This window comes from Alternaria incomplexa (assembly GCF_024043165.1).
Source record: "Alternaria incomplexa strain BMP 0042 chromosome Unknown scaffold_6, whole genome shotgun sequence".
In the NCBI taxonomy this organism is placed as follows: Eukaryota; Fungi; Ascomycota; class Dothideomycetes; order Pleosporales; family Pleosporaceae; genus Alternaria; species Alternaria incomplexa.
Window position 1 is genome coordinate 238,022 of NW_026249855.1, and position 20,497 is coordinate 258,518.

Consider the following 20,497-nt stretch of genomic DNA (forward strand, 5'->3'; position numbering starts at 1 on the left):
AGTCGGGAAAGCGGCGCCATGGTAGTGGAATGAAAGAACCCCTCCGCGGACACAATGGTCTATGGGGGAACCAGTTATTAACATTTTACCCACATTTGACGTGCGCCATCTGCGTTCTCTAGTCGTTCGGCCGTGCATGAAACTTAATTTTCACTGTCGACTAGGCAAAGCGAGGTGTTGTACGGTCACCCTCGGCGCTGTGGGCAGCGAGTCACGCTGATTTCCCCCTGGACCCATGTGCGAATCAGGGCCGTCCCTAGCGCGTGCTTTATTCTAGCAAGCGCCATACAACCAGAGGCCGGCTCCATGTCTATCGCATGGAGAAATACACGCCTATGAAGGAGATTTGTTCATGGGAACATTGGACAGATTTGCAGCGAATGTGTCAAACGACTCTCGACGATGCCGTCTGTTATCGCCAAGCGCGCATTCTGCTCGCGAATCTGGGTGGCAAGATCGACCCCTAGGCTCTGGCACGTGTGCGTCCCGAGGTCCTTGATGATCGATTTTCGTCGATCTTTCTACAGAGTTGCCTTAGTCGGCAGTGCTAAGACGCCGTCCACTTCTAAAGCTAGAACTACCTCTTCGGCCCACTTGCAAGTTGAACGAACCGAATCAGACACTTTGTCGGCCCGCCTTCAAGGTTTTGCGCATCATCGACCATCACCCGAACCATGCCTAATTAGTTCAGGGGACAAATTGCATTGTTCACCTCAGCCTTGGGGAAAGTCGCTAATCGCGATCATACCGTAAGGACTACCTCAATAATCAGCCCGAACTAGGACCAGTCCGCAGTCAAAGTCAAAAGCGCAATTATCTGACACAAGGGCAAATCCGAACAGGTCGCGGACTACAGTAACGTACAGACATGCAAAGTAGGCGACCTAACGTTGATGTAAGGTGTTCTGTTTTTTTTCAGTTTGACATGCAATCTATTATTTCTCAACTTTCGCCAACGCATTTCTACTCAATATGACTTCTTACATCCCCCATCTTCTCCGCCTTCCAACGCAGAGTCGGAATAGCCATCGCCAATCTAAGCGACGCGAGCATTAACAGGAATAACAGCATGCCCACTCCTCGGAACTTCGCCCTCACCATACACAACCTGCTGGTTCGGCTTCTCGATAGTCTGATGAACCTTCATAGCTACAATCACATCGCACATTAGCCTCAAATCGTTTCATCCATTTTCATGCGACAACAACTTACTCAGACCATCGCGCTGGGGCTCCAGCGTGAAAGTGTCGGGTGTGCACTGGACGTTGTAGACAATGCCCTTCTCGACCCAGGTGCACTTTGACTCGAGACCATCGGGGTATTCCTCGTCGACGTAGACGGCGGTGATGGCGAAGGATACGACTTGTTGGCTGACGTCCTTGTAAGAGCGAGTTACGTTCCAGGCGGCTTGGATGGGGTTGCTGGCGCTGACGGCGGCCGCAAGGGCGAGTGTGATGGCGGGGAGGGTGCAGTGCATGATGGCGGTTGGAGATGAATTTTTCGGTTTATTGGTTGGGGTTGGGTGAGTTGGTTCGGACTTGAGATGACAGCGTGGGTGGATGGCAATGTAGTGAGGATGCTGTGGTTATATATTCCAACACCTCGTATTCCGACGTCAGAAGTATCCACGTTACTTCGTAACCTCAACGTCGAGGTCGGTGGTATGTGCGTTGTGTTGACTAACGGGCTGGCGATACGAAGATTTGATGGGATGGGTACATGGGTACCTTTGTCAAGAGACGGTGAGGGTGCGCGTTCATACTTGGCACCTGGAAGATGGCGGTCTGGTCGATTAGTTCATTGGAAGCAATGGACAATGTTAATCAAGCCTTCGGTGAACACCCCAGAGCCTGATGCACAGCTGCAACAGATCTCTTGATGACTGGCATTATCGGAGCATTTCAACAAAGCAAGCGACGCCATCATCACTGCTAAGCATTCGCGGAAGATACGGGTGCTGCGGGGACCTGCAGGGAGCGTTATTCCCCTCATACACATATGGCAAAGCGCGAAACATATCTGCTCATTGGATTAGTGATCAGGCCCAGGTTTGGTCCTTTAAATACGACTTCTTATAGCAGCCGGCCCGATAGAACGACTGATTACTCCAGTGAGTCTCTACTAATAGTGGTCGGTTCACGGCTCCGACAACGTTCCGGGTGCCGTATCCCGACCCACATACACGCGCCACTTCCACTACGCCACATACAAGAGACACACTGAAGTGGGCCGTCAACGGTATGCTTCTAGCTTTCCAGGTTGATCCGAAGACCGGGGGCGTAGGCCGTTCTATTCATTGCTAGGGTTGTGCATCTAGATCACTTACCGAGAGGCGGTAGGGCGAGGCGGTGAAGTATATGTACTTCCTCATCTTCCGCAAGCTCCGATGAACTGCACCATGGTTTATGAAGATGAGATGCTGCCCGCGTATAAGAAATATTGTCTGCTCTCATTTCTAAACATAGTATCTACACGAATAAGTCTACATAGCAATAGCCACAAGAAGAACAAACACAAATGGACTTCCCCCCATGCACCGCCAGTTCAGCCACCTACCTAAAGACTCAGCTCCCACAAGCTCTCCTCATCGCCTTTGCCGCTACCACTTCCAGCACTAGAGACCATAGTCATCTCCGGCTCTTTAGTCGTTAAAGTCGAAGTCGGAGTTGGTTTGACGACCGTCGGGGCAGGCCAGTTGAAGCCTGAAGACCAAGCTCTGGTGGAAGTAGTCATCGATGTAGTACTCGAAAGAGTAGAGGAGGTAGAAGCCGATGCCGTGCTCGAACGAGGAGGCCAATTGAACCCGGAAGACCAAGCCTTGGACGAAGTGGTAGCCGTAGACGAGGTGGAAGCCAGCGCAGTGCTCGAAGGCTTCGGCCAATTGAACCCAGAACTCCAAGCACTAGAGCTCGTTCCATACCACATCTCACCCACATCGACAGACATCTCCCGTGCTCCCCTCGCCTCAACCTTCTGCCCCTCCTTCTCAGGCCCCACGTAATCCATCTGGTAATCGCGCTGCGCACCAGCTTCATCCGCACCTAGCAGCGCCGCCGAGTACGCCAGATACCACGTACGACTCGCACCGCCATCGAGCTGCTCGTTGAAATTGGGGTTGGCGAAGAAATCGTACGAGGCTTGTGGGTCGAAGAGCGCTTGGTTGGCTTTGAGGATGCTTTTCCATCCGCCTTGGACTTGCTCGGCGCGGCCGTTGCTGAAGTATGTGTCCCATTCTTCTTGCACGAATTGACGGCGACGGGTGTATGCAGAGGAGGGGTTGAGCGGGATCATGTGGATACCCTCGATGTATTCGATGTTTCCGCCAAAGTAGGTGGTGTGGTCGATTTTGTTCTCGAAGAGGATGCCGGTGGCTTTGTTCTTAATGAAGCCGGCGGGTTGGTTCTTGTTGTCGGCTTCCATGAGGAAGTAGTTCTTGATACTACGGGCTTGAACTGCGAGTTGCAGGTTTCCTCGTGCCTCCATGTTTGCGTCTTGAATGATTCGGCCCCACATCTTGAGTGCGTAGGTGGCAAAGGTATCTTCTGAGGTCGACTCTTGGTCTTTGCCGTCGCCGGATTCGTAGAGGCCTTTTGCCCAGGAGTGGCCGTGGAACCAGTCGAAGGAGCGCTGGAAGGGGAATTCCGAGTCGCTTACGGGGTTTGCAAAGTCGCGGACGAGATTGTTGACCCAGGCTTTGTTGCTGCCTTCGCCGAGCCATGTAGGGTCGAGATGGCCGATTACGGCAGCGGTGTAAACGAAGTACCCGTAGTGGAAGTGGTGATCGTTGTATAACGTGTTTCCAAAGTCTAAACCGAGGTCTCCAGAGTAACTGGCGCGTGAGACGACACCCTTCCAAACCTGGTCGTAGACGAGTGGCTCAGGCTGCGTATTGTTGACGAAGACGTTGAAAGCGTCCTTGAGGCGGCCTAGACCAGCAGAAGCATATTGGCTGTTGCCTGTCATGCTGTTCATTGTATAGATGATGGCAGCAAACTTGGCCAGACCTTTGCCGGAGTAGTACATGCTGTTAAGTGAGGTCTGCGGAATCATGTTCTGGCTTAGCTCAGCTATGCCAGCTTGGTTGATGAGCGCGAGCGCCTGGGCGTTCAGATTGATGTTCTCCGAGCCCCCAGCTGCGCTGGGGTTCTTGGCCCAAGGGGCAAACCCAATACTGTCGGGCAGGTCGTTCTCCACCATTGTCATCTTGTCGGCAACAATAGCTCGTGCAAAGCCTTTCGTCGTGGTGACTAGTGTGATGTCTTTCAGGGCGGCCGCAGTTTGTTGATCGAACGACTCGACATGATGAGGTAGCGCGTACATCAGCAACGGTCGCTCTGTTGCACCGCCTTTGGCCCAATTTATTGTGTAACTCCCGAAAGCCCCGTTGACGTTCCCAGATATACTGGCATTGACTGGGTACACACCGGCGCTATTGTCAAATATTCCCTCTACTGCCGTGCCTGATGGATTCTTGGTGACTTGGATCTTGCCGACAAAATCGGAAGGGCCGGTGATGGTCTCGCTATTCTCCAACACGAAGGGAGGTGTACCAACAGACCCGTCCGAAGTGGCATAGAGAAGCCAGTGCGACCCATCATTGAGCACGATCCGATACTTGTGCGTAATACCATTGATCAGCGCAACGTATTCCAGGGACAAGAAGAAAACAGTGGTCTTGATAACTGGTGTCGCTCTGTCGTAAACGGCTGTCATCATGCCCATGCCCTGAACAACAGGAAGAGACATCATGATGCGGGTACCCTGGAGGTTGTTTGGTCGCAAGTTCACATATGTGGAGAAGGCCCCCAAACGTGAAAGGGAGAGATATGTATCCGCCTTTAGCTCTTTTGCGGACAGTATGATGTGTTGGATACCGAGCGGTGAGATGAAGAACCGAGTGTCATCAGCATTTGGAACAAAAGCAAATCTGTCCCGAGTTGTGTGACTAATGGCAATACCTGAGATGGGTAGAAGTTCATGTCAGTATGCGTCTGACATCCGCGTATGTTTTTACGTACCGTTTGGGCCACCATCGCTTCGGCGAGCCCACGATAGAGAGTAAGGGTGTGTCCAGGTCGGGAAAGATTGGCTGCCAAGGAAGAAGTTGGCATAGAACTTGTTCGTCTGAGCCGGTACGTCTCTGTCGTCGATGTTCTGTCTCTGAACGGGGTGATCCGCTCTGGAAGGAATAGCCGATGGAATTACTGCGCTCGCAATAGATTGGAAGATGTTTGACGAAGCTGGATTGAAAGGTGCTGTGGGACCAGGCTCAAGGGGCGTTTCATCGGGGCACAGTGGCTTGGTGGCTGTTGTAGTTCCCGGGCCATCAACTGGATCTTTAGTGAAACCACCTGAAGGAAGGCCCGTCAAAAAGCTCTGGTGATTGTCAGATTCTAAATGTTCAGGGATGTCGCGGAATCTGTGGACTCGTTACGTACGCCAGTATTGGATGGTTCCACAGTGGGAGAAGCCGACTGCAACGATGTGATAGCTGTGCTATAACTTGTAGTGACCGACACATCTGTCAAGGTAATCTCGCGAGCTGCCACCTTAGCTGGACCTCTTCTTGCTGCTTCTCCCGCTGGCAGACTGCGGACGGAAGATGAGAGATAGAACAATGCCAGTAGGAAGGGTGTCAGCTTCGCCATGCTGACAGCCGAAGGTATATGGGTGAATGCCAAGTTAAGACAGGGATGGTACTCCAAACAAGGTAAGGTACACGAATGTCCTCAATATGTAGGTTCGATGAAGGAATGTTTCGAGCGATGGACAGTGACCCGGTAAAGACTGCCTTGCTGCAGGGCAAGGCAAGCTATATAACCTGGGAAAGTAAGCCATGAGGCACAGGACCCGTAGGGTTAATTACCGGGACATGGTCGTCCATATTCAGTATAGGAAGGTCGGTTTGCCCATCTAAGACATCGACCCAAGACGTGAAGGGTGGATACTCCAAACGCGGGGAGATTACCCAAGTGAGTTCCTCGGAAAGTACATGCACTCGCCTGGTAGCACACAGGGCTCTCGGGTACCTGAAGCCTCACCCCACCAAAGGTCTCGCGACCAGCTCATCGGGTGCTCGAGCGCACAAATCGACCGTGGCGCCCGGGTCTTCCCATAATGCTTTTACTAGTAACCCTTAACGCATGTTGATATACGTTCTTGCCTCAGACAACGGATATGTGGACTTCAGGTAGTCGATGATGATACGGCAGGGTGTTCGGCGCAATAGCGGTAAGATTACACACATCGAGAAGCTACACGTTTGTCAGTAGATGCATACAGTATGGCTTCCATACATGTGGTATCGTGGATTCTTCGCATGACCAAACAACGTGCCCCTAACGATTTCAGACCTATTCAAGGGTTAGTAAGGAAGAGCTAAAGCCCGGCGCAGGTCTCCTAAAGCGTTTGTGGGTGGTTCCGAATGATAGCACGGTGCGCGCGAGGCTGACTGCTCCGACGGTAGACGTAAGACCATATACTCTTGGTAGAGGAGAAGAGGGATGGGAAGGCGGCACTTGACCTGCGTGTTTGACACAGTATTTCCCAACTTGGTGTGGTACTTCAGCCGCATGATCATCGGAGCAAGGTATGTTGATTGAGATGTGTGAAGAAGATGATATAGAGATCTGACCTCTTGTCAAGTAAAGTGGCAGTGCTACTATGCGTTCCATAGCTGGAGTCCGTCCGTCCAAGAGGTTTGGCATCGTCGCAGCACGCTCGTGATGCGATCCTCGGTGCGGCACGACATATCCAACAGATGCAGATGCTGCCGACATGGCTGGGAAATTGTCGGGCGCAAGAAGCGTCAAACACGAGATCTTAGACTACCGAAGCCAGCGCCGGGGTCTCGGTTATCGGTCTCGAGACCACGGTGGGACACGCGCCATCCGTCCCTGTGGGGAATTCTGCAGTGTGACAAGCGCACATGGTGGAGAGACGAGGCTGGTGTGCGCTCATCGATATCTCGAAAGGCTCCCCCGGAGGTCGCGCATGTTTCTCAGGCTTTTGCATGATGTGTGGCAAAGCCATCAAGTTGGTGCAGATTGGTGATGCATGGGAAGGTGGCGAAGATCACATGCAAGAAGCACATCGGAGATGCTCCATCATAGCTCCGTTGGGTGCACGGCCACATTGACGTCACGAACCTTGACGCCACTTCCTCTATCAAACGATGCTACTACGTTTACATACACTGTAACAGCCTTCAATCTACCCACCTATAAGCCCTACTACCTCAAATTGAAGACATCGTCTGCAAAGAAATACGAAGAAACTCCCTCTACTCTCTGTACCACCTCAAGCCTCCACAATGGCTTCATCACATCCCAACGAGCCACCACCCAGCTACGAAGCCGCCATCTTCGACGCCGAACCCTCCCAAGGCATCCACCGCGTCTCCACCGACGGCCCTGCAGCCCGCACCGAACGCAATGGCATCCCACCCGAGCGCCGCCGCTCCATGGAAGACGAGATGCGCGCGCTCCCCGATGGCTGGGTCCGTAGTTTCGACCCAGAGACCTCCCACCAATTCTTCGTCGACACCAAAGCCGATCCTCCACGTAGCATATGGACGCACCCCTACGACGATGAGCAGTACCTCAACACCTTAACTCCCGAAGAGCGTAAGAAGCACACGCGCATGCACCGAACCATGACACTGGAGGACCTCACAGCTGAGGACTCGGATGCCGAAGACCAACTCCCTCCCCGACCCACATCGAAGGGTAAAGGCGCTGCGGCGCCTGGTGAACCGACTGGAATACATAAGTTTTCGAGGAAGCTGAAGGACAAGATCACGGGTCAGACGCATGAGCAGCGTGAACAGTCTCGCTCTCAACGGGCGGAGCAGGAACGGCAGGCGTATCTTCAACATCTGCGTACAAGGCAGGCTCTGATACGTGCTATGGAGACGGGGCAGCCGCAGTTGCTAGGCAAAGACCGCCAGGGCAGGGATGTTTATATCGAGCCGCCTCATGGACCGTATGCTCCACGAGGAGCGTATGGATATAATCCGTATGGTGCACGCCACTTTGGAAACCCTGGTGTGAGGTATATGCGTCCTGCTGGACCGTACGGTAGGCCGTATGGGTACGGTTATGGTGGTGGTGCTGGTCTGCCTATCGCAGCTGGTTTCCTTGGTGGTGCTATGCTGGGTGGTGCGTTATTCTAGTGAGGGAAAGCATGGAGACTTTGACGAGTTTTCTCTTTTGTACATGAAATATCCCTAGTAACGATTAACGAATAACAATGATTGTATCATCGTCTCTCTGCTCGTGAATAAGGATGTAGTGTATCATTGTATAGTCCAAATTGCTGAGGCGAAAACATGGGGTATCATATTGCAACTCCTAGCCTAACTTCAAATCACATTCTTAACCACTTCCAATTCATCTCAAACCAGATATGTCTCTCGACATGGATGTAACACGATCCTCAAGCTCCTTCTTCTTCCTCTCAAGTTGACGCGTCTCCTCTTCCTCTCGCCGAAGGTCTTCCTCTGTCAACACAACTACTGGCTCGGGCTCCTCTTCGAGCTCATCCACATCCTCCTCCGCGTAGTCACCTCGTGAGCGGTTCAGCTTGCCGAGCTGAGCTTGTTGTTCGGCAAGTCGGTTTTCGTAGTATTCTAGCGAGGCGGAGACTTGGGCGTGTCGTTGGCGCATGGCTGCGATTTTGTCGTGGACGCCTGGTATGGGGCTGTCTTTCATTAGTTGGGGATTACATGTCTGACGTCGATTGAGACGTACTAGACTCCAAGAAGCTTCTCGGCGCCTTCTAACAGAGACTCCACGTCGATCTCGTTCTTGTTGCTGCCGTTGTACATTCTGTAGCCGAGACCTGAGCCTGCTCCGCCTCCACCGCCTCGACGTATCCTCTCTACTAGCTCATTGCCGAGAACTGCTGCTACAGCTGTGTTGCGCCTTGGTGCTCTTACAGCGTTTGCACCGCCGCCGCCTGTGCTGGTGCTGCCGCCTCCATTAGGGTTGAAGATGGTGTTGCGCCTGTTGGTAGACGGAGCTGGTTCGGCATGCTTCGGGGCTGCGGGTGGCGGAGGGACGGAGAATAGCGCGCGTTCGTGAAGTTCAGTGTCTCGAATCAAGCTCGTAATATCGTGGTTTTGCAGTAACGCGTTGGTGAAGATCTTGGGCGGGGCGAACCTGGGGGTGTTCAGTCGGAAGCTTTCGAGGGTGAAGGACGGGAGACGCACGGCAACTCCGCAATTGACGCTGCGCAGAGCGAGATCTGCTCTAGGTGTGCATCCAGAAGCGCCATGCCGAGATAGAGCGTATGTCGAGTATGCTGGGGTGACGCGGGGGTCAACAAGGGCGCGTCGGTGCTCGATAACTATTCCCCGATGTTCCGCCGCGCTGGCGTCAGTGAAGCTGGGAGCTCAACCTCCGCAAAGCATCAACACCACCCTCACCACCTACCACTCCCCCCATAAACACCCGCACCTTCCGTCCCCCCACCTACACGTCAAGAGCGACCATCATGGCGGACAGCATGGAAGGCGTCGTCGTCGAGGGCGAGCAGCCCAAAACCGAGAACGTCGAGCAGAAGGCGATTGCTGGTAAGTAGTCAACATGCCTTTTACCTCAAAGTGCCCCTGCACCAACTGCACCACCTCGTGGCCGGTCCGCAAGATGTGCCCCAGTCACATCATCGCCACCGAGGTCGCGGCGTGCAAGTATCTGTACCAGCGTGCTGATCCGACGACGACAGACATCCGCAGCAACTTTGTGCTCCTCGAGCGAGCCGTCGCCCAGTTCGATACCCGCTTCACTCTACGCGCCCTCCGCTCCATATCGTCGCTCCGCAAGAGGCTCACCGACCGCGTGCTATGCTCCGTCATCATCCTGACGTACTCGCCCAACAACGCCACGGCGCGCAACTTCATCGAGTATATTGGCATGGACGGCGAGGCGATACAGAGCGTCGTCTCCCAGTACAAGGAGGAGGTGCAACTTAACAAGAACAACACCAAGGAGCCCCTGCCCGAGGTGGACGTATACATAGCCATTCTGATACAGGTATGTTTGGTGACGGTAGCAACAATGCCAATTCTGACAAGCGCAGGTATATCTCTATGATCAGAAGGAGTTTGAAGAGGGCGCCGAGTTCGCCGAGACGCTGGTAGACAAGATCCGAGAGCTCAACAGGCGGACGCTGGACTCGTTAGCAGCCAAGGCCTACTTCTACTTCTCCCTCTTCCACGAGGAGATGGACCCCAAGCCCCCGTCCAAGCAGTCGCCCGTCATCAACATCCGCGGAAAGCTGCTCGCCGCTCTTCGAAGCGCCGTGCTCAGGAAAGACCCAGACACGCAGGCGTCCGTCACCACCCTGCTGCTCCGAAACTACCTCTCTACCGCCGACATCACACAAGCCGATCTCCTCGTTGCGCAGACACAATTCCCACCAAACGCCCCCAACAACCAGGTCGCGAGGTACCTGTACTACCTTGGTCGCATACGGGCTATCCAGCTGTCTTACACCGAGGCACATGAGCATTTGATCAGCGCCACCCGCAAGTCGCCTTCTGCCCACTGCGCAACTGGCTTCTACCAGGCCTCAATGAAGCTCCTGGTAGTCGTTGAGTTGCTGATGGGTGATATCCCCGAGCGCGATGTCTTTAGCCAGCCCCGTCTGGAGCGTGCCATGGAGCCCTACTTCCGCCTGGTCCAGGCAGTCCGTGTCGGCGACCTACAGGGCTTCCTGAAGGTTGTGCAGACATCTTCATCCGTCTTCCACCGTGACGGCACCTACACTCTGATCCTCCGTCTGCGCCAGAACGTCATCAAGACTGGCATCCGCATGCTGTCGCTTTCATACTCGCGCATCTCGCTCCGTGACATCTGCATCCGCCTGGGCCTTGAGAGCGAGGAGTCTGCTGAGTACATTGTTGCGAAGGCTATCCGCGACGGAGTCATAGAGGCTTCAATCGATCACGAGAAGGGTTTCATGCAGACCAAGGTCGCTGGCGACATCTATGCAACCCGCGAGCCTGGTGAGGCATTCCACGAGCGCATTCGGGCGTGCTTGACCCTGCACGACGAGTGCGTCAAGGCCATGCGCTACCCCATGAACCAACATCGTCTGGAGCTCAAGAACGCTCAGGAGGCACGTGAGAGAGAACGCGAGTTGGCCAAGGAGATTCAAGATGGCGACATTGACGAGGACGATGCGGCTGGAGACTTTGAAGGCTTGTAGAGGCATTACAGCTTGGACGATCATTCCGTGAGCGTGTAAGATAGCCGCATGTGGGCTGGCATTGATAGAAGTTCCCGACAATGTGGGACAAACATCTTAATGATGCATGAATAGACCAGATCCGAGACGTCATGACACACTATCCACCCACCAGTGACATGTGACAGTGCAGATGCTACAAGAGTCGCTAATCTGACGGACGGATCCATGCAGCGCATCCACGCGAGTACTAGGCCAGTTGCAGCAAGATTCCGTGAAAGGTCCCCGCAGCTTGATCCAAGGCCCAACGCTCTCACGCCCCACAGCAGCTCAGCTACGCAACGTCACTACGCGACTGCCCGCGCGTCTCCCTCGCCGTTTGATCATCCCACCATGTTTCACTGCCGCAGCCATGTAAGTCGTATCCCACAGAGTAACGCGCCCCTCCACGTACCCCCCAGCCCGAGAACGCGTCCCTAATGCCGTCGTCCCTCAGGATTGACGTACCCCGGCGACTCCGGCGCGCCATCCTCCTCAACGACCTCGCCCTCGTCCAACGCATCATCCGCAACAACCACAAGTACCTGCGCAACCCGGACTTTGACGACCGCTCCAACACGTCGCTGCACCTCGCGGCGAAACATGGCTTCACGACCATTGCCGAGTTCCTCGTCGACGCCGGCCATGAAGACGGCATGATCAGCAGGAATAACGATTGGGAAACACCCCTCATGCTTGCGGCTTCGGCGGGCAAGGAGGAATGCGGCGTTTACCTCGCTAAACGCTTCCCCGAGGCTGTGGATTGGAAGAATAAATCTGGGCTCGATGCCCTCATGCTGGCGTGTCAGTCGGGCGCGGGGACGCTGCATCTTATCCCGACATTGATACTCCATGGACCGAATTTACTCTCCGCGAGCGATTTACAAGGCAACACGGCACTACACCATGCGTCTGCGGCGGGCGAATTAAAGGCTCTGAGGATGTTACTGCAGTATGGCGCGAATCCGCTGGCGAGTAACAGTTACAGTTGGACGCCTGTCCACTACTCCGCTACCACCGCCGCAGAAGCGTATTTCAAAACGCTCATCATCGAGTTTGAGAAGAAGAAGGCAGAGGGGAAACGCGCGGTTAAAGAGAGGGAACGTCAGCGTACCGCGGGTGTCAGGCTGGTTACTGATACTGAGGGGTTGGGCAGTCCGGGCGGCGTGGTTATGCAGGGGAGTGCTGCGACGGCGGCGGGTGGTGGTGGTGGAGGCGGTGGGGTGGAAAGACAGAGTCTAGAGAGACAGAGTATGGATAGACAGCGCGCGAGGGATGATGCTGCGATTGCAGGATTGCCGGCGCCAGGGGTGATGGATTGGAGCCCCGTGGAGAGGAGGAGGGCTATGACGCCTACGGAGGGGAGGGGTTGGACGTTCACGCCGGATGGGTTTAGGCCGAGGGCGGAGACGGGGGAGAGTATTTAGGGGGGCTTTGGCTTTGAACTTTGGCGTTGAGTACATGCATCCATCAAGGAGCATTGGAGTGGATATCTTGTGCTATGGCGTTGCAGGGCACGTGGTCTTGGTATTTGTACGATCAGGTTTGTTCATTCTTATCTCTACCCAACACCTTTAGTCTTTCTTGCTCATTGCAAAACCTGCGGTTTTCCTACACCATGTCCTCCAAACCTCTGGATTTCACAAGTCTGCGAAACAGAATCAGACATAGTACGCCGAAGCAAACTGAACCCTATCGAGAAACAACCCCATCTCTTCTCTATCCCCTCCTCCAACCCCTCCTCATCTCTGCTCCCTCCTCCAAGTCTCCGCCCCATCACACGCCCTCACCCCCCTCCCGTCTCCTGCTCTCCTCTCCCATGCCCGCCTCGCCGCTCCTCCATCTGCAACCCAGCATCCGTTCCCATTTCCTCTCCCCTCTCTATCCCCCTCACCACTCCCATCCCCACCATTCTCATCCTTAAAGACATTCCTCCACCCCTCACTCCCCATCTTCGCATCCGCATTTCCCATCCTCTCCCTCGCTTCCAACCATCGACACGCCGGCCAGTGAAACGTGCTGTATTCCTTGCCGTAGAAGCGTTCGTGGACGCAGCCTGGACATGCGCGCTGGTGGGAGAGTGCGTCGAAGAGTTGGTGCGGGTATTGGCCTGGTTGTGAAGATAGACCGGGAGGTCGGGTCGGCGCGATGTATGTGTGGTTTGTAGGGAGGGGGGGTTGGGTCGGTTGTTTTTGTTGGAGATTTGGTTGGAGAGTTGGCTGGGGATACTGAACTGGAGGTAGAGGGCGAGACTGAATCTGCTGCGTGGGTAGAGTCGGTGTAGGACAAGTGAGTTGTGGTATGTATGAACCGGGGCGCAGAAGGTGGGTTGGTACCTGGCGGGTGGGTGCCGGAGGCGCTGGGTAGGTTGTTTGTGGACTGAAAAGATATGGATGCGTGCGGATAGTCGGTGGGATTGGGCGTGTCTCGAGGACAAGAAATGGCGATCCGGAGGCCACCATGGTGGGTGTGTGAGTAGTGTAATACCGTGTATGGCTGGGTTAAGAACGTGTTTGATATGCTTGAGACGGAAACGATAGTTCGAAGATGTTGATGGGTCGTGAAGTATTTCGCTGAATGGGGAATGCATATTGCAATATTATTCTGCGCCATCGTGCTTTACTGCTCTGTTCAACTGCGCGCGGTAGCGAAGGAAAGCTTGATCCAATATCAGCGAGGTAGGTAGAGAGGATATAACGGAAACTGCAATGAGTGCCATCTCAGTGGCCAGTCCTTTAGAGGATACGTCCGAACCAGAATACTAAAACCGCACACGTGGATCAGAGGATGGTTTCCTCCGTGCATGCAGGCTGGATTGGTGACAGCAGCTTCCTGATTCGCCGCCGCGAGTGCGAAAGTCACTGCGGGAGCCTTGTCAGTGTCGCCTTACCAAGGTTCGCGTAGAGAGGATTTGTAATTCTCTGTACAGTCATGCTCGGCAGGTCAGGGCCTTCAGAGGGCGTGATAGTAGGCTCATGTCCTCAGGTGGTAGGAAAACAAGCATCTTTATACACGCCATATCGAGAAGTTGCGTTGTTCGCGAATATACTGTGCGTCTGGCACAGAAAACCGTGGCGACAGAAATTGACGACCGCGATATAGACTTTCCATCGTAATGAGAAAGATGATGAGTGGAGTGGAGCATGGAGAAGCGACCCATGAATGGTAAAATATTGCTAGCTTAGCTTCATTGGGAGTAGTCGCTGCCTCTTCCAATCGTCAACATCACCTGGGCACGAGGCCGCTCGACCACTTCTTGTCTAGCATATCCGACATCTTGCGGAGATACCTAGGTATCGCGAATAACGAGCATTAGGTCTCCGAGTACTCTGCAGATGGTCTGCGCTGCACATTATACATACCTAGCCAGCTTTTGCGACGTCCTCCCGACGTCACTGAACGATAAGATTGCGACACTACATTGGTCTTTGCTACGGTACGCATCTCTCTCATCTATTAGCCATGCTTAGTGGGGAACTTGGATGCCGTGCTTGACATCAGCATCGCCAAAGCTGGAGAATCATGACCGCTTACGAGACTTGCATACGATACTTGAGGTTGTTCATGCTGTCCATCCTTTGCAATTGTCCGCCACGCTTGTACCAGATAGCGTAACTTATATGAGATGAAACTTGGCGTGGCGCATACCATTTGGCATACTTGAACATGCAGTAGCGATATTCGTATGCAACCCTGCGCATCCACATTACATCGCGATAACACGCATGTTCAAACCATCTTGAGCTCTTCTCTTCATTACAACCCCAACATGCTCCCGAAGATCGACAATCTTCCACTCGCATTACTTCAGAAGCCTGTCCCTTCGCTGCCATGTGAGAAGGCCCAAAGAACTCATCGTTATACCATTCCGTCTACCTGCTCGAAGTGCATCTTCATCTTCGCAAGCCCAGTCTTGTCGGCGTGCATACTACCTAGGCCTTCTAACATCATATCAGACTGGATGCTATATACCGGCCGGGCCCGAGAAAGTAGTAGTGATGTGTGCATTAGATCAGATAAGTATAGTTCCGAGTTCAGCTAGAACAAGAACGAGGCAAGAAAGGATCAGACATGGGCTGTCCTCACAGCCTTCCCGAACACCATGACATCCACATGACAAAGCGCAGAAGTTTACAGCATGAACAAGGAACAGAGAAATACAGTTTCTGCAATCTCCTACCCCTTTCGTGTCGACCTGACCTCTTCACGATATCTAATCACTCAGTGACACCCGAAGGCGCTCAATCGACACTGTATTCCTACTCTGTCCACTGAACCGCGTACTTGCAACGACATTAACACCTCAGTCTGACCGCACCAAGAGTGAACCTTATCTAAGCAGGTAGTGCATGTCAGTATCAGGATGAGGTCGTCGGATGGATGAAGGGCAGGGCATGGGGTGTCAGGGAAGACAGGAGACCCTTCGAACGGTACATGACAACAGTGGAGGTTGATAGCTACATGACATCGTCAAGTTGTGAATGATAGAATAGGGACTCATGTAGCCTCTGTGGGGTATCCGGGTAGGCAGGCGGCCCCTCGGATGCGGCATGATGGCAAGGAGGCCTGACGGCTACATCACATTCACACCATTGCATTTAACATAGTGTAAACCCATGTAGCATGTGTGGGATTGATAAGCAGACACGAGACCGCTCGAATGGGACATGATGATCGTGATGTCCGGCGACTACACAATACTCTCTCGTCATAAACGGTACATCGTCCACTTATGTAGCCTTTGCAGGGCAAGCAAGTAGGCAGAAGACCTCTCGGACAGGGCACGATAAGGCGTGTTTCCTGGCGGCTACATAACGCTCCCGCAATGCATATGATGTGTGACAGGACTACGTAGCCTGTGCAGGGTATCTGGTAGATGAGAATGACTTTCTTATACGGATAATGACGGGGAAGGCTGGTGGCTACGTGACATTCACACATCACGAATGACAGATCGTAGACCCATGTAGTTAATATAAGATAATTAGATATGTAACACTAACTCTCTTAGACGGATAATGGTAGTGAAACGTAAGGGCTACATCACACGGGCTGGTCACAACTGATGAGCTCGTGGGCCCATGTAGTGGGTATGGGGTTATCAGAAATGTAGTAGTGATCCTCTTGGACTGGCGATGTGGGTGAAGCGTAAGGACTACATCACACTGACACGTCGCAACTGATGAGCTCGTGGGCCCATGTAGTGGGTATGGGGTTATCAGATATGTAGTAGTGTCCCTCTTGGACAGGTGATGCGTATGAAGCGTAAGTTCTACATCGCACTAGCACTTCGCAACCGAAGAGATCGTGAACCCACGTAGTCTGCCCGCCGCATCGCTTTTCGAGCTGTCTTCACCGAGGACAAAGCAGAAGAAGTGTAATATTGTGTGTTTTGTGGTTTTGCATTTCATGGTAACTAACTAATCTGAAGTCCGTAAAGCACGCAGAAAAAAGTCGAATGTAATCCCAGAAACGCCGTGGACAAGTGAAAGTCAAAAACGCCCTCGCTCATGCTAGACCGGTATTTCCCTGTCCGCCCTTGATGCATGCCCCATGGTCGCTTGTCGTAAAGGTGAGAGTAACGCCGTGTGAATGCCCGCCCAGTGCCGATGCTCGCCGTAGAAGTTCATGAAGCCGTTGTTGTGATATGTGGTGTGGTTTCGAGTATGGTAGTGTCGTGATACGATGAGAGCGATCTAGAGACGTTCCTGCTGCTCAAAGATAGCGGTAGTCTGGTGCGCGAGACCTGCGGTTGCGACCGCGAGGGTTGACGGGCTGCCTGTCGTACGCATCGTTGGGGTCTTGCTGCCCTTGTGCCTGACCCTGCGCGCTGCCCCATTGTCCTTGTCCTTGTCCTTGTGTCTGCGCTTGTCCGCCCCATCCGTACTGTTGCTGCTGAGGTTGTTGCTGGCCGTACTGTTGACCGTACTGTTGCTGGCCGCCGTAGCCGAAGTTCTGCTGGGGATACCATTGCTGTTGCGGCATCTGCTGTTGTTGCTGCGGCTGGAAGCCCATCTGGTAGCCGTTTTGGAAGTTGTTCGGGAAGCCCATCTGCTGAGGCATACCCATTGGCATAGGCATACCCATCGGCATTCCCATGGCGCCCATCGGTGTGTTCTTGAGCATCTCCATCTGTTGTATAAAGTCTTGTTCCATCTTCGAGGCGGGGTCGGCAGCTTGACGCATGGCTTTCGGCGCGGTGGGAGGTTTGATGTCTGTCGGAGGCTCTTTGCGCTTCTTTGAAGAGGTTGAGTCAGTATCGGAGACTTCGTCAGCCACTGCGGTAGTAGTAGCAGTGGCGGAAGCAGTTGTATCGTCATTTGCGACAGAGGGAGATGCGGTGTCAGTAGCATTGGATTGATTAACTGATTCATTTGTTGAAGCGACTGCCTTTGCTGCCTTGTCCTTCTCTGCCTTCTCTGCGTCGTATGCCTTGAGAGACTTGACCATGTCGTCGTCAGCAACGAGATCATCCATCAGAACATCCTCCTTTGAACAGTTTGGACAAATTAAGTCCCCATCTGCTAGCGCGTTGTCGATGCATTCTCGACAGTATGTCTTGCCGCAGCAAGGGGTTTTGACTGGGTCGACAAATCTTTGATTGTCGAGCGGACATTGCAGACCGCGTTCAGCAAGCTCTTTGCTTGCTGCATCAGCGTTGGCGGCTTGTTGGCGAGATAGGCTGGTCTTTTCTTGGAATTTGTTCCAAGTCTTTGTATCTGCCATGACCTGAACATACTCTCCGTCGGCGTTCAACATGATGCCCTTTGCAGCCTCTTCGTCGACTGGCTTTTCAACTTTCTTCAAGAAGGATTGAGGAATTCCAGTAGTACGTTTGGCTTGGAAAACAGGCTTGAAATCGGGATCGTCGTTTGTTGGGCAGGCTTGGATCCAGTGGCCCTTGATATTGCAGCGGCGGCAAACATAGCCGGGAGGCGGGGGATGTGAAGGGACAACAACATTCTTGGAGTTGTTTTTTCGATAAACTGGTTTTGCGTTCGAAAGTGCCTCTTTCTGTGCATCCCAGGCAATTGCTGATTCGGCCAAGAATGCGGCTTCAGGATCTTCGGCATTTTCGAGATGTCCACTACGTAGAGAGGGAACTGGCTTGGATTGTGAAGAAATTGCGCGCGAAGGCGCTTTGCCGGTGACGTAGCGGGCTGCTCGACCTTGTCCTCTTGGAGCTGGTCGCCGAATTGCGATGATTGTGGATGAGCGCGGAATTAAAGTGGTGTCGTCCTTGAGCTCAGAATTGGGCTCATCTTGCGGGAAAATGTGCAGGTTGAAATCGGAGCCATCGCCCAGGCCGCTTGCGCTGATGATCTCCTTCTTGAGCTCGAAAACGCTCAAATCGGTGCCGTTGAAGATGATGCGCTCGCTTTCCCTTGAATTCTTGAACTTGTAGAAGATTGATGAAGTCATTGTTGTGATTTGTGGTGTGGCTTCAAGTGTGGGGTCTGGTGAGAGAAGAGTGTAGAGTTGATGGAGGAGAGCGGAGTTCAGAACGCGAGTTATTGCTCCGCGCGCACGGGCCACTCCCGCGCACAGGCCCCTGAACGCATCCATGGTTCGATTTGCCGGCGCTACACCGCCACACCGCCACACCCCTGACCCCTCCGAACCACCAATCTACCAATGATGTATTTCCGTATACTCCTACCAGATTTCCGCTTTGCAGACTACAGCGTATCAACACGTTTCAAATCTCGATTAATAATACACTGAAGTTCGTCACAGCCCGCCATACGGTTGAGTCAGAGAACAGGCCTGCAGCCTACATCAAGTTGAAAACTAGCAACTTGGATGGTCCAAGGTCGATGTAGGCCCCATGGTGTTCAGATTTTGCGTTGGATACGGCGCATCAAGGCCTCGCTATGTGGAGTCTATAGAAAGTACTCAAACTTGGGTTCACTCCATGCGCAGGAAAACCGGAGCATCCTGCAGCCTACGTAGGTCTCAGAACGAAAGTCTTGTGACATCTCGATGCAACGTAGGCTCCTGGGTCTTTGAGTACTCCCATCTGCTATAGGCGGCGTCCAGCTTCTTCCTGGAATGAGCTGGATTCCAGGTTACTAATGTTCTAAAGATAGCTACAGCCCTCCGAGTGGTTGGACCGAACCTGGACATCCTGCAGTCTACATTGGTCCTGAGACGAAAGTCTGCAAACTCTTGACGGAAGGTAGACTCCTGGGTCATCGACTTTCTTCACAACCGTTTAATTGATTGGACTGAACCTGGACACCCTATAGCCTACATCGGTCCTGAGACGAAAGTCTGCAAACTGCTGACACAATGTGGACTCCTGGGTCATTGACTTCCATCACCTGCTATAGGTGGATGTCCAGCCCTTTCCTGGACTGAGGTATATTCTTGATTACTCATGCTCTAAAGATAGTCACTTCCTTTCAAACGATTGTACCGGAACTGAAAGGCCTTAGGTCATCCATGATACCAGAGTCTGCATATCAATCAGCCTCGAGGAAGAGACTTCGCTTTTGGCTCAGATTGGAACCTGGTCGTGGTTCGAGCGGGAGCATTCCAGCCAGAGATATCCCAAGTATACTCGAGCATTTCCGGCTTACAAGTACCAGACTAGACCCTAGAGGTGTTCGGCATATCATCGGAGGGAGAAGTGCAACCAATAGTCACTTGAGCGTACTCAGATCCTCCATTTTGTTTGGGTCCTGTCGGCCTAGAGCTCCGAGCCATTGACATCTTCCGCAATGCGTGCGCAAAACCACCCCCAAGCAAGAGATATCGCAAGCACTTTAGACGATACCAAATAAGGGCAGCTTGGGCGCGTCGTCAGAACAACAACTTCGATTAGCAATACTCTAGAGGCAGTCACAGGCTCAACTCAATCGGGAATTCGGTTCGCAGAGAGCCCAGCGACTTTCAAACTCTGCAACGCCTATCATGGTCATACGACGAGGCACTCCCGAACGAGGATATCACAACCATTTGTGACTCTGCGAACCCGAAGTATGAAGGCCTTTAACATATCGAAAGATTTTAGATGCCGACCGATTATTACACGAGGACGTTGAGATGGCTGTATTAGTTGGTTTATTTGCGCCGTGCTGTTGGAAGGCTTTCATCCGAGAGTTGGCCGTTCAATGCGTCTACAGGTGGGTGGGTGACACCGAGACCCTGACAGGTGACATGCGGCGAAAGGTTCCATTCTTATGTTGAGCAACTGAACAGGTATTGCAAAGCTAGCCATGATCAAGTGATACGTCTTTGATGCGGATGCAGATGCGTTCCTGAA

The 20,497-nt window shown here is 53.1% G+C and overlaps 6 protein-coding genes across 6 annotated transcripts; 3 read left to right on the top strand and 3 right to left on the bottom strand.

Annotated features, from left to right (window-relative positions):
- Positions 1-2,641: 2,641 nt before the first annotated feature.
- On the bottom strand, positions 2,642-5,648 carry J4E90_004646 (uncharacterized protein; the record flags this gene model as incomplete). The annotated part of the gene is made up of 4 exons (XM_051434210.1): positions 2,642-2,902; positions 2,935-4,958; positions 5,019-5,376; positions 5,439-5,648. 4 exons carry the CDS (start codon positions 5,646-5,648, stop codon positions 2,642-2,644), a joined length of 2,853 nt encoding a protein of 950 aa, XP_051291466.1.
- A 1,664-nt stretch (positions 5,649-7,312) lies between these two features.
- J4E90_004647 (uncharacterized protein) lies at positions 7,313-8,173 on the top strand (the record flags this gene model as incomplete). Its single annotated transcript, XM_051434211.1, has 1 exon — positions 7,313-8,173. The coding sequence occupies one exon, from the start codon at positions 7,313-7,315 to the stop codon at positions 8,171-8,173; it is 861 nt and encodes a 286-aa protein (XP_051291467.1).
- A 217-nt stretch (positions 8,174-8,390) lies between these two features.
- Positions 8,391-9,276, bottom strand: J4E90_004648 (uncharacterized protein; the record flags this gene model as incomplete). Its single annotated transcript, XM_051434212.1, has 3 exons — positions 8,391-8,700; positions 8,751-9,161; positions 9,212-9,276. The coding sequence occupies 3 exons, from the start codon at positions 9,274-9,276 to the stop codon at positions 8,391-8,393; spliced, it is 786 nt and encodes a 261-aa protein (XP_051291468.1).
- A 219-nt stretch (positions 9,277-9,495) lies between these two features.
- On the top strand, positions 9,496-11,211 carry J4E90_004649 (uncharacterized protein; the record flags this gene model as incomplete). Its single annotated transcript, XM_051434213.1, has 3 exons — positions 9,496-9,574; positions 9,727-10,034; positions 10,081-11,211. 3 exons carry the CDS (start codon positions 9,496-9,498, stop codon positions 11,209-11,211), a joined length of 1,518 nt encoding a protein of 505 aa, XP_051291469.1.
- A 458-nt stretch (positions 11,212-11,669) lies between these two features.
- Positions 11,670-12,656, top strand: J4E90_004650 (uncharacterized protein; the record flags this gene model as incomplete). The annotated part of the gene is made up of 1 exon (XM_051434214.1): positions 11,670-12,656. The coding sequence occupies one exon, from the start codon at positions 11,670-11,672 to the stop codon at positions 12,654-12,656; it is 987 nt and encodes a 328-aa protein (XP_051291470.1).
- Positions 12,657-16,944: 4,288 nt separating this feature from the next.
- J4E90_004651 (uncharacterized protein) lies at positions 16,945-18,651 on the bottom strand (the record flags this gene model as incomplete). Its single annotated transcript, XM_051434215.1, has 1 exon — positions 16,945-18,651. The coding sequence occupies one exon, from the start codon at positions 18,649-18,651 to the stop codon at positions 16,945-16,947; it is 1,707 nt and encodes a 568-aa protein (XP_051291471.1).
- Between the last annotated feature and the right edge of the window lie 1,846 nt (positions 18,652-20,497).